The following is a 13,835-nucleotide window of genomic DNA, read 5'->3' as shown; positions in this document are numbered from 1 at the left end:
TAACTATGCAAAGCGAAAAACATATATCAGAAAGCAAGAAGAGATTCCACCTATAAAGCAACATATATAATAAATGAAAATAAAAGTGATAATGGAAGGAAGGGGTAACAAAAATGAAAATAAAAAGTGAAAATGATAATAATTTCAAATAGATTTTAGTTTTTAGTTTTTGTTTTCACTTTTGTTACTCCTCCCTCCCATTTTCTCATCTCGTCTTCTCTCTAAATCATATCTCCGCTCTTATTCTCACTTCTATTCTCCCTCTTTTTTCTCTATACTCTAGTACAAAAAATGAAAACTAAAAACTGAAATTAAAATGGTTATTAAACATGCCTTGCATCTCCAGGAGAGTCTCCAAATTTTAGCCAAATTATAGCTAAAATAGCTAGAAAGCTATTATAGCAAACCATAAAAGGTGTTCCCTCCAACAATGTTCTATATTTTGGCTAATCTGAATTTTTTTTTTTTTCCCTCTTTCTCTCTCTTTCTCTTGCAAATCAAATATATTAAAAAGAAAAGTAGAAACTCAACCCCAGCAACCTCCCAAATGTCTCTATCTCTCTCCCCTTTTTTCTCTCTCTTTCTCTTTCTCTTCAATTTGACGAACCTCCATTTCTCTCTCCTCCTTGCTAGATGTAGAGAGCTAAAAGTTGGTTCTTTAAAATAGAGAGCCAAGTAGGGAGTCTGCTGAAAGGAGGATTTTCCTTCTTTTTAGCAAAAATAGCTAGGGATGAGAGGATAAGGAGTTTGCTGGAGATGCTCTAAGTAAACAAGTCTGATCTTCAGTTTTCAATTTACGGACCCGAATTTGCTTTGACGAATTAGATACTCTACTACCATTCCCAGATTCAATTTCTAACAAGGTTCACAATCATGCCCAAATGTGAAGATTATAAAGTTTTTGTTTATTTATATTTTGTTTGGTATTTTTTTTTGTTCTCTTATTAAGAGAGTGTTTAGGGAGAGAAATATCACTTTTGCTGGATATAGAAGGGAGAGATTTTCTAGTTTATGTCTTAATGTTCTTGGATAGGGCCATGATGACTCTATTCAAACACCCTCCGCTGACCCAGAGGTTAGTGTTAATTAGTAATTAGGACATAGCACAAATTAGCGCCCCCTTGCCTTGACCAAAATTTCTCCCCCAGCCAAACAAGTCATTTGGACAAAAACTCGGTCTGCTATTTAAATGTCTGAGTTGGATAGGATGCAATTGGGGAAATTGTACTTTCAATTCAAGTCATCATTAATTAACATATAGCTGCTTGCTACCAACCAACAAATATATATACATGTGTGTGTGTGTATATATATATATATATATATATACATATATATATATATATATATAACAAAAGAAAAAGAAGATTAGCAAACCATAACACTAAAACAAGACTGAGATGCAAGTAGATGGAAGAAGGCATAACCTTCATTAGTTTTCAACTGGAGTGTCATCTAACCTCCAATATGTAAGATCAAAGGAAGAGAAATGATAATAATGTGGAAACTTGAAATAGTCTTAAGGTTAGGGAGGAGAAGATTTTCCACATAAATAATGTCATGAACTAATATCAAATGGGTATCAGTAGCACTACTGTTTGATCATTAATCAGAAGAACTAACAAAAGTACCTGTTTTACAGAAAATATGTAAGATCATGCAATTTCATAAGACATGAAAATTGGGCAGGTAAGAACTACAACTACATCAAGGAAATGGAGCAACAGCTCATGGGCAACCCCATAAGGAGATATTTTTCAAAAAACAAAACACGGCTGTTTGAAGAGGGTATGTAAATCATTCTATTTCCTTCAACGAAACCCTCGATGGAGCTGCCGTAAAGGGACCTTCAATCTTTTAGCTGATTCTTCAAGTTCCAGGAAACAAGGGATGTTTACCTATCAAACTAAATCTGTGCTGCAGATAACGGCAAGGTAAGGATTATCATTAGGAACTTCCCACAAAACTTCAGCTGATATTGCATAGCCCCAACATTACATGGTTGGTAAAAGATAATGAAACACTTTTGATCCAATCTTAAACCAAGTCAATAAATTCCAACTGCATCAAATCAAGTCATCCAATACTCAACCAATTTGGTTTCTGAAGCATGCTCCACTCTTTCATCTTGATGTGTTTTCCAGATATCCTGCACAGTTTCTATTATAAGTCACTCCCTTTGTCTTCTTCTCTTCCTGACAGTACTGGAATACACTGCCATCTCTATGTCATTAGCATCGTCATCCACTACATCTACTTCAACTTTGCATCATTCTACTTTTTGTCTTCAGCTTTAACCTTTAGTTACCTCAAGAAGTTCCGATGGAGTAGCTGCTGGATCCAGCTCCCGACAACCCTTTGGAGCATTTGGAGCCTCGTGACCCGTAAGCAAGTATGAAGGGACATGATGAGAGAACCGAAACATCTCTTCTCTGGGGATTCTCCTGGCTTCTTCAGGATCCAAATGCCGGTGAAATACTGTCTTAAACCCAGCCACTTTCACAAGGGGAGCTACCAGTACACCTAGGTCTTCATTGTAGTCTTCAACAACTTCGACCATGTCATACTTGTGTATAACTTCATCTGCAGTGAGTTCATTCCAGTCAGGGGACCAATTCCTATATAGGGCCCAAACATCGCCCTTCCTGGGGTATATGCAGATGGCGCCCCGTGGACCTTTTGTCCACCGAACTCTGTGCGAAAAAGAATTGAGTGATTTATTCACTTCATATTTCCCTACTCGGAAATCCCCACATGTTTTTGAGAAGCCAGAAGACACCCAGCTTAGAGGCCCTAATTCACTATTTGTTTTTGAGTTCAGCCAGCTGATCCGCATTGTGAACGGATCCAAAGAAATCACATTATGAACTAAGGCATAATATCTGGGCATCCCATCATCGCCATCATAAGCGGCCCAGACCTGACTTTCTTCAAAACACTTCTCCAATCGATCCTTGTCAAAGTCATGAAAATCAGGATCAGGAACATTTATTGACATTGTTTCCAAGATTTCTGCATCTGTGCGGACACCAGAAATTCCAGAAGGTTTCCTGTCACTAGCACCATTTTTTGTATCAACTGGCTCACGACACCTGTTTTGGTCGCGTCGCACGTCAATGTTTCCCAAAGGTTTTTCTCTCTCATTCCCATTCCCCACCTCTTTGACTGCATTTTTTGCTACAGTTGATGTATTCAGTCTCTTTAGAATTTCTTTCCTTGCCTTCTCCCTTTGTAGTTTCTGAATTTCAAGCAGGGATATATCCTTTGTGATAGTCCTGGAGTTTCCATTCACCCTACCTGATTCAAAATTAGCCTGTTTCAATCCAGAAAAATTAACCGATCCAGCTCCTCCGGCTCCCACACCCATTTGATTTGTAACATCCTTTCCATAGCTGCTCTCACTAACCTCCTCCATGCCTCTTCTTCTCTTTGCAGCATTAGGGTGTCCTATAGATGAAGCACCACTCACCTTCTTGGAGGCTTGATCCTTCCTCCGCAAGGCCTCCTCTCTTTTTGTTGCAGCTTGAGCCTCCTCACGCTCTCTCTTTGCTTTCTCATAGGCCTGCCGTACCACGCTTGCAGCTTGGGCAGCCGTAGAAGCACTGGATGCTTTCGAGAATGGACCCCACTGAAAGCTGTTTTGGTTATATGAATCAGGTGCGTTGAAACCTGCAGAGGTGGCATTATTCCTCCCTGTATTAAATGTGTTTTTATTGGCTGTTTCATGCTTTGGAGTCTGCCGCTGCTGTGAGGAATTCCATGCAGTGGCTGACTTGGAACCATTCATAGGTGGTGGAACTATTTCTACAGCAAGAAATGGTTCATGGCAATTGGGGCAAAGAAGATTATGATTAAGATAAATTCTGAGATACTCATATTGCATTTTGCATTTATGACACACAGTCCAAAAGGTACTAGGCCTTGCTTTCTGAGAAGAAGCAGAAGCTGAAGAGCGGCTAGCCCGTGTGGTACCCTTCTGAGTCTTTGTGCCGGACGTTGTACTTTTTGTGAAATTGTAGAAACCATTGGCTCCTGAAGAAGCCTGTGAAGCCCCACTTGCAGTCGCAACTTTTTGGTGTACTTTCGCATTCCTTTTCTGGTCATAGGCTACTCTCTTAGCTTTGTCAGACAACAAACTCCATGCTTCTGAAAGTAGCTTAAATGCTCCATCAGCTCCTATAGACTTGTTCTTGTCAGGGTGAAGCATAAGAGCTAGTTTCCTATACTGTCTCCTTACCGTCTCATCGTCTGCTTTTGGATCCGCACCCAGTATCCCATACCAATCAGGTTCCCCATTCATTTTGTTCTCTGCAGCAACATAGACATCAAGGGTCGCCAACATTTGGGGAATACCCTCTAGCCCTGGAAACAAATTCTGAGCCTTCAACGCAAATTTCTTTGCCCCCATAATATCCTTTGCAGTGAACTTCTTCTCCGCAATCTCTTTTGCCCTGGTAGCCTCATCTCTGTTGCACTCCATATTCCTAGACTATCTTCCAGTGTGATGTTCGCTGACTGCTGAAATAATGCTCCCACTTGCTCTAACAATTCAGCCACCTTATGGTTTATTCAGAAGAATAAATTCAGTTAGAAAATTGTCATGAAAGTTCCATGGAAGCATAAGCATCCAACAACAAATGCATACCAACAAGATGTCTATCAAAACGAATTGATAAGACGAAATGGGTCAAATAAAATTTATAAAGCAATGCTTTTTTAGACCCTCATTTCCACCACACAACCACAATATAACCAAAATATTCATTCAGATACATTTCTCAAAATCATATCTCTTCTAGCTCTCGAACTTAAAGTTGACCACTCAACTGGTTAGCTGAGCAGAGATGCGGCACAAACTAACAGAGAAGCAAAATTAATGAGAGTAAAAAGCATATCCAAAATCAGAGAAATGAAATTCATCCATGGATCTAGGGCAATCAGTTACAATTCAGCTCCAAAAAACGAAATTTTTTTTTAATGAAAGACCCTGATTTTGATAATTTTAAGTCGGAAATTAATCCCTAGATTCAGTGATCAGTACATGAATAGCACCAAATTTAAGTAAAACCTAGATTCAGAGATAAGTTTCTTCACCTTATTATATGAGCTGTGTTGGCTGAGGAATTTGAATCGCAGAGAGCCACCATGGACAGACCTCCTTCACCAGTTTTTTTCTTTTTTTTGCCCCTCTTTCTAACCTAAATCTTAAAAATCCCCAAAACTGGTCCCTTTCTCAAAAAAACTTATCACAACCTAGACAGGAATCCCAAATAGCAAATTATAAAATAGCACAAGGGCATGTGCCTTCCTCTCCAAAGTATTTATTCTTAATTCTTAACCTAACCCAACTTCTCATCCTAACCATGGTTAAATTTTAACTCTTGAATTTGCAATGAGTAGAAATTTTTTTGGTGAGTGTATTTGTGTGTTTATTCAGCAAATGATGTGGCAGTGTTTGATTGGTTTATGTTTGGGTCCCACTTACGAAGTAAGGTATTGATACGTGTACTGACATATTTCGTAAGGTATTGATACATGTACTGAAACATCATTTAATGTACAGATTCGATGATTCTAGAATCTCTAATAAAAGACAAACAAATGTATGTACAAAACCATCTTGAACCGATGTGTCAAATTACTATGTGAACAATTAGATGACAACAATTAAAGGAAAATTTTATTTCAATTGAATAGTCAAATTGTATATGAATTTAAGGCAGTAAAATTAATATCAAATTGACATCACATCAAACTTTAGCTAAATATTATTTAAATATTTACTCGCGGTGGACCTAACAATTATTTACTTTTGTATAAAGCTTTAATCATCATATTGGCCCGTCTATTTTTAAAAATATAATATAGCATGTGTGGGTTAGGCAAGTTAGTCAGGGCAGTGTTGTAATAACTCAAAATAAAATATCTAAAAAGAAATAAAATATCTAAAAGGTAAGGATAATATCTTCTAGCGAAAAGACAATTTTGCCCTCGCATTATTTAATAGGGGGGAAATTGACTTTTTGATCGAGAAAGAATTTGGCAATTCCGTTTACGCCGTTGCGTAGAGCACGGCGAAACGAGTCCGTAGACACGGAGTAGACCCGAATCGGAGCTGTAACAAAGAAGATATGGTCTAAATACCGCGAAGGGCAAAACGATAATTTGAAAAAAGTCAGATTTTTATCTCTCTCTCCTCTCCCCCGTCAGTTTTCTCTCTCTCTCTCTCCTCTCTTCCTCTCCCGTCGCACCCAGCGGTGCGACTCTTCGACTTCTCGGCCACGGCTCGGCCACCACAGGTCGAGCTGATCTCCGCCATGGGCACCGTCGGCTCCGTCTCCCTCTCGCCGTCACGACATGACCGACCTCCACCCTTGGGCCGCCCGGAGTTGATCGGAAAGTCGTGATTTCCGACGGATGTTCACCCGAGTTCACCCGATCTTCCAGCTCGAATTTCTCCTTCGTTTCTCCACCAAATCAATCGAGTAAGGTATGGTTTTTCAGCTATTTTTCGTGTTCTAGCTGATGGATGTATGGGTTTCGATCGATTTTAGCTCTAAAGCGATCAATTTTCGACTTGAATTCTGGCTGAAACTTCGGCCGCCGAAAACTACTGTTTCTGGTCACTTTTTGGGGTATGTCCAAGAACAAAAGTGACTCCAAATGGGGTGTTTTACCTAGGATAGGAGTTTGGAGTCTTGGTTCCGAGATTTTTCAGCCACCCGGTATCACTTTAGACACCTGAATCTGCCCACGCATGCTGGGGCGCGTGGGCGAGGGTGGTGGAGTAATCTGGACAGTTTTGAGATCCTCGTGTCGTCACGAGCGCGTAGGATTTCGCGGATCTCGATTCGGAGTCCTTTTGAGCCCCGAACGGATTTTCCATATCGCGCGATCCTTGGGTGCAGTGTCGTCAAATCGTTGGATCGCACTGAATTTTGGATATGTCGGTCTACATGATTTCAGGATCGTGTAGGATTCGACGGATTGCGAATCGGAGTCCCGGATACTCCGAAATCGCGAACCCCGGGGCTAGGGTTTGGATTTTAAGCGATAACGCGATTTTGGCTAATCCGACCGTCCGTTTCAGACCAAACTCGCAGAACATGGTTCCTTCTCTGTAAGGAACCTTCAGAGGAGCCCAGATTGGCCATCGGAGACCGTGGACCCACGGGGTCCCGGATCGGCCGATCTGGCAGCTTATCGCTTAGTGAGGCTTCGGGTCTCTTAAGGCCGTTCTAACTGTCTAAAAAGCTAATGTGGGCATAAGAGTAACTTTAAAACGAGTGCACGTATTTCTAGGAGCCGGGGGCAGGGTGTTTAATTTAAATTCTTTTTATTCAGCAGTTTATTGATTTATTATTTATGGATAATCAGGCACCAGAGGTCCGGTCGACCCGCAGCCGGGACCTTCGAAGGGTCCAATTAGCTCGAACCATCTATGAGTGGACTTTCTTTCATAAACGATTTTATATGCATGAGTTATATCTTAAACGATTTTATATGCATGAGTTATATAAATGAGATTATTTAAGTGATTTTTATAATGATTTTATACAAATAAGCTTTTACAAATCAGTTTATATGGGTTAATGTCATTATTTGATCTTGAAGAAGTTTTATGAACTATTCATTTCGAACGTGATTTGAGCGGTACAATGCTTTGATTTACGTGTCGTTTAGTTACTGAAGTTCCAGAAATATAAAAAGCAGAGTTTGAGAACTCTATCAGAGGAGACAGCAATTACATTTCAGTTTCACAAAAAAAAAAAAGGCAGGGAGTTATTAGATTTTTCTAAAAAATAGTTTATTTTAGAACCACCATGTACCCACCCTTTATTTGGTGATTACCCAGAGTTGGACCGATGTCTACGGACATCCAGTCCGATTTCAGTTTATGTCAGAGCACTTGACTTTGCCTCACGAGTTTCGGGGACGCTCGGACCGTGAGTGCCAGGATTTGCGGCTCGGCAGATTTGGTGTCCCGAGACCTGCCAGGATTGCGGCTCGGCTGACTCTGTGTCCCCGAGACCTGCCAGGATTGCGGATCAGGCCGACTACGGTCCCCTGCATCCTGCCAGAGCGACTCGAGCTGACTTGGTGTCATCGAGGAATCTGCCGGCGGGACAGGCTGATCATAGTCCCCCGATTTCGCCAGTTTGCGGCTCGGGTAGCCTGTGTGACGCCCGAGACCTGTCAGGGAATTGACGGTTATGACAGGGGTACAAATAGGTGGTATTTTCAAAGGATTTTGAGTTTTCTTTTATTCAATTATGACTTTCAGTTATTTTATATCAGTTTCTTTGATATTCGTGCATTTATATCTTTACATATTTGTTCAGTTATACAAGTACAGTCATCAGTAGGTTTTACATGCTTATTTGAATACTCTGTATTGAAATATAGACAAACCCTCGATTTAGATCCCTTCTTATTTTTAAATGGGGGTTATTATGTTTATAAAATTGTTTTCAAGAACATTATTTTTATCCACTCACATTTTCAACCTGTTTTTCGCCCCCAGGCCGTAGAAGTGCGCAGGATCCACCACCGGGCCATCCCTAGCTTCCGCACCACCAAGTAAGGTAGAATTTTGGGGAAAAATTCTTGAAATCCTGTGAACTTTAGAATTTGCTCTGATATCTGGTTTTAGTGAAATACTGAAGCTGGCAATTAAGTGGTTATCCTATTCTGGCAGTTGGTGTGAAATTATTTGATTGTTTAACAGGTGAAAAAATTTGGATTTGGTCAAATTACAGGGAAGACTCTGCCGAAATTCCGGCGGAAGTCTAAGGGAGAGTTTAAAAAGAATTTGAAACAAGAAAGGTAAAAAGGTCCTTTGTGCTCGACATTCGTCAGGTGTCGGACACGCACAGGACTTGGCCCGAATTCCAAAGTGGAAATTGGGTCGGGTCCTGTCAAGTGTGCCCTCCCTTCACTCAAGTTTGAGTTCTTCTTCTTGTAGATTAAATTAAGTTAGAATAATTTAAACTATCGCTTATACTAAAAAAAAAATTATTTTTACATTTTATGTTGAGTTAAAATTTTTACAAAGTGTCAAATTACCGAATATGTACAAAAAAAAAACTTTTACTTGACTATTTCCAAACAACATATGCTCATAATATTCCATATTTCTTGATTTTTCACAATAATATTCCAACTTTCAGTTATCTCTTTTAATTGTATAAAAACTAACACACAATCGCCCACTTGATTTCTTATTTTTCACTTGACATTGATCAATTTTCAATAGTGAATTTTGAAGTCAATGGCAATTTGATTTAGTGTTACCAAGTCTTCACTTTATTGAAAACGTTACGAGTTCAAATGACGATGATTATTGTTTAATCACAAATGTAAAAGAAAATGAATTTTCTAGTCGACCCATTTCATATATCATCATCCTCAGCCTCTCCATATTTTATTAAAAGATTTTTTAATTGTTAAGTTTTCTTTAAGAGAATTACTGCTAGATTAAGAGCTAATTATTAATTCTTTAAATTTTTATAAGAAAAAAAAATTTAATTTTGACAAAATAAAATAATAACAATAATACCTAGTTGAAATGTAAAGAAAAAATAATGAAACTTTTTTTTTTTTTTTACAAGCGATAATTAACAACTCTAAATTAATATAATTTAATTTAACTTTAAAATTGTTTAGAGTTAAACAAAATGGGCAATATGGGAAATTACAAACAAATAAAATTTTGATTTGCTATTGTATTGAGAAACACTTACATGATACGGAGATAGCACTATTTTGCTATTTTTGACCAATCACGATATGCCACGTGTGATAATTTTTTCACGTGACAATTTATAATTAGTTAAAAATAATAAAATAGTGTTATCCCATTTTATATAATTTTTTCTGCTATTATGGAGACCAGATGGAGATGGAAATTTCATACCCTTCAAAAAGAATAACTTTATAAGATGATAATTGAAGCAAGTCAAAATGAGTACTTTAGTTGGTGGTCATAGCGTTGCTTTGGGTTTAGCCACTCCAAAACTTCTATTCTTAATGCAACTCTAATCTAATGGGATACGGAGATATGGTCCAATGTCTTTAAAATGAAAACCCAAGACCCAAAATAATAAAAATACAAGAGGCATGGCGACCACGTGGCCCATGGCAACAGCCTCTCCTTTTTTGTGATAGTTGTAACGGACGTTAAGGGGCAACATGCCAAAATCTAAAAGCAACCGAACTCGTGAGGTGACATCCACGTTACAGTGAAACGGACGTTGCTAGGAGAGTGCTTATTTATATATATACATATAAAGTAGAAGATAGAGAATTGTGAAATATTCAAAATACTAAAAAATACCTTTGGTTAATTTAAACATTAAGAATTAAATTTATTAATTAAATAAGGATAATATGGTAAATTCACATTTTTTATATTAAAAAATTAAAATTAAAAACAAAATTATATAATATGTCATATTTTTATGGAACATAACTACCCATATTATATTTTCTTAATTCTAAAAAGAAAATAAAAAATAAAAAATAAAATCAATTGGCAAATGCGTGAGCGTGTGCCAAAGAGCTAGTTAGTTGAATATGTAAAATCATGAGATGTTTGATTTTCTACGAAAGGAAATTATGTTTTATGAAATTGACATATAATTTTTTGAGTTTAGCACAAACACCAAAAATTAACGTGTGCTCAACTTAATATAAAGGCTTTTTATCACAAAACGTCTCTGACGTTTGCGAAACTATCAGATTGCATTCTTAAAATTTTTTTGTACCACTCATGATTCCTAATGTTAATATGAGTGCTTTTAAATAGTCACTCTGTTAAAAAAACTGTTAAATTCAGGAATATAATCTTCAAATCAATCCCTGAATTAATGGTCCAAAATGAGATATATGTTATTCTAACTATTAACCTTTCTCTTATATATGAACTCCATTCACATGATATTTCCATTTGCTTTTCTTGTGCATAACCATAGTGTCTTATATTCAAACATTTTCTGTAACCTAACTTTATTTACCATTCAATTATTTCTGATTTCTGGCTTCTTTTTTTTTGGGGGGGAGTAAATTAGACAAAAAGGCAGTCATATGGAGTTTATAGCATACATATATTTACTCAACAATTATGGCATCAATAAAATAGAACAGTTTTTCAAAGTTCAAATCCTCATTGGCTGTGTTTGATAATCAGTCTGTCAATGATTGGATTGCGATCACATACCTTAGCAATGTCTAGGTTCAAATTTACCAAGAAACCAGAAATTTAATACACAACCAAACCAACATATGTAGTTTTGTTTTGTTCTTTTTGTACTGATTGATGATCAAGCAGCAAAGCATCAGAGGTTGCATGAATATAATGGTTCCAGAGTAAGGTCCAGCTGGTTCCTCCTCGCCTGACGGAATTCATCTTGCTGCGTGCCCCTGCATATCATCATATGATGTATTGCGGTTTATTTATTTAATTTATACATCAGTTCTATGAAATTGTTTTACATTCTAATGTCATAGGACGATTTGAAGCTCAAAAAAGGATCTAAAACCCAAAAAACCCAGCTGCTATTTTGCCCAGAAATTTGAAGTTTTTTCGTCACCAAATATTTTTAGCGACGGATGTTCATCAGTTTTTTCGTGGCTAAACATTTTCTGCGACGATGTTCTTCAGATTTTTCGTCACTAAAACTGTGAGTTGATGAGGCATTGAAGAGGTCAAAGGGGATTTGATTTAACGATTATATTCCTGGATTGAACAGTTTTTTTTACTAAGAGACTATTTAAGAGCACCCATATTAATGTTAGGGACCATAAGTGATACAAAAAAACTTTAAGAATGCAATCTGATAGTTTCGCAAATGTCAGTGACATTTTGTAATAAAAAGTCGAATATAAAACAACCCTATACTTGCATAACCACTATTAGTATTAGTATTTAGGGATAAAATTATTATTATTATTATTATTTTATATAAGTGATATTTTACTTTAATCTAATCTAAATTACAGAAAGGGATTACGATAAAAAACAAAAACGAAACTACTAATACAGAATAGGGAGCACATCTGCTCTAACTAGGCTAAAGCCCGTGTTTTTTTTTAAAAAAAATTAAACAATAGAAGTAGCTAAAAACAAGATTGTCTACTCCATAACCCATAACCCAAAACTTTGATTATGATGTTTCGACCCCTCAACCCAGAAGTAGTTTATAATTTATTGGGTCGTGTAAGCTATGAGATTAATAATAGGCCCAACTTGATGGCCAAATTTTTGTTTGGGGGAAAAGTGGACCCTTTAATGAGGACACAAATCAAAAGTTATGGGCTTTAGGGTCTTGTACCTAAGAAATCCAACAAGTTTGAAGGACAAAAAATTAAAAATTTATTAATGCTTTGTTTTCAAAGAAAGAAAGAAGAAGAAGAAAAGTTACACCAAAGTTGATGATTGTGAAGTTTATCTAACATAAAGTTACAAACATCTGGAGGAAGCTTGTGCAATATTTTGGACCCTAAAATAATGTTGAAAATGAGTCAAATTAACTTTATCCTATTTCCAATATTGTGACAGGCAGTTGCATATTGGCCTTCCAAATTTGAGGATTTTTACTGCAGATGATTGCTATTGTCGTCAATGATGAGACTTAGCAATTTGGGCGATGAGATGGAAAGTTTTGCTCTCGCCACTTTTGCTGATACAGAAAAATTACTAGGATAGGATCCATCAAGACCCATCAAGCTGCCGAACTGATACCTCAACAAACTTGAACTCTTGGTGAATCCTCTGCCGTTGGATTTTAACATTGATTCCACGTGTACACGGTTGGTAGGTTTTCATCATATTCCATATACTGCACATACTTTTTGCAGAATTTTTTAACCTTTAGAATGCCTTATTATAAAGAATAATAATAGTCAAGGAGCGTCTCAATTTCAAACTCCCATGACATTTTAGTTGTGTACGCGAGTGTGTGTGAGAAATCTCCTCTTATATGATTTAGACTATTGCTTGTACTCAAAAAATAAAATGCGCAAATGATTTCTATACACATTCGTTAGATAAAACTGAAATGAAAATATAATCATTTAAACTGGTGGGTAATGATGTATATAAATTATCTTTTGTGCTAAAACTACAATGATTGAAGCAACCATTTTGCAAGCCTGCTGGTGATTGTGACCAGCTTCTGCTTGTTGGACCCCCATATACCCACAGCCACTACTATATGCATGCATCTCCAAACACTCCATTCTAAAAGTTAGGGTTTTGTTTTTTACTAAATTAATTCCCAATGCAAATTGAAGACACATATTGCTGGAGCCTGGAAAAAGTTCTCTCATTTTTTATTGCTTCTTGTATTTTAGGGAAATATACAATTAAATTATTTGCAATTGAAGTACTTGGCTGGCCTGCCTGAGTTGAAATTGATGGCATGGAGCTGCATAAATTTTCCTTTTTTGGTCGAAATGTAGCAGCATAATTTGTGATGTACCAGTTAGGACAATAATTTTTCTTTTCTTTCAAAAATGTTTCTGAATATTCCAGAGAATTATTGGAACATTAATAAGTGCCAAGCCATCGATTCCTCCAACAATGTTTCAGCACTACTCACCGAAGTAATAAATTTAATCAGCAATAATCCACATTGTCCCTAAATGTGCTTTTTATTGTTCTGAAATAGTTTTATTTCTAATATCATAATCAATGCTATAATCCATTGGCGGATCTAGAAATCTTTTAACTGAGGTGCAATATTGACTAAGTATGAAAAATGGTTTTTCGGAATAATTATTTTCTCAAGATAATTTTTTGCGTCTTTTATTCCTTACAGATCAAATAAGAAAAC

General features: G+C 36.9%; 1 protein-coding gene across 1 annotated transcript; it reads right to left on the bottom strand.

Moving 5' to 3' along the window:
* Window positions 1–1,540: 1,540 nt before the first annotated feature.
* On the bottom strand, window positions 1,541–5,279 carry LOC117614930. The gene is made up of 2 exons (XM_034343866.1): window positions 5,095–5,279; window positions 1,541–4,557 (listed from the first exon to the last, which is right to left on the bottom strand). Exon 2 carries the CDS (start codon window positions 4,478–4,480, stop codon window positions 2,294–2,296), a length of 2,187 nt encoding a protein of 728 aa, XP_034199757.1. The 5' UTR covers window positions 4,481–4,557; window positions 5,095–5,279; the 3' UTR covers window positions 1,541–2,293.
* Between the last annotated feature and the right edge of the window lie 8,556 nt (window positions 5,280–13,835).

This window comes from Prunus dulcis, chromosome 1 (genome assembly GCF_902201215.1).
Source record: "Prunus dulcis chromosome 1, ALMONDv2, whole genome shotgun sequence".
In the NCBI taxonomy this organism is placed as follows: Eukaryota; Viridiplantae; Streptophyta; class Magnoliopsida; order Rosales; family Rosaceae; genus Prunus; species Prunus dulcis.
The sequence above is the reverse complement of the archived record's forward strand: the minus strand, read 5'-3'. Positions and strand labels throughout refer to the sequence as shown.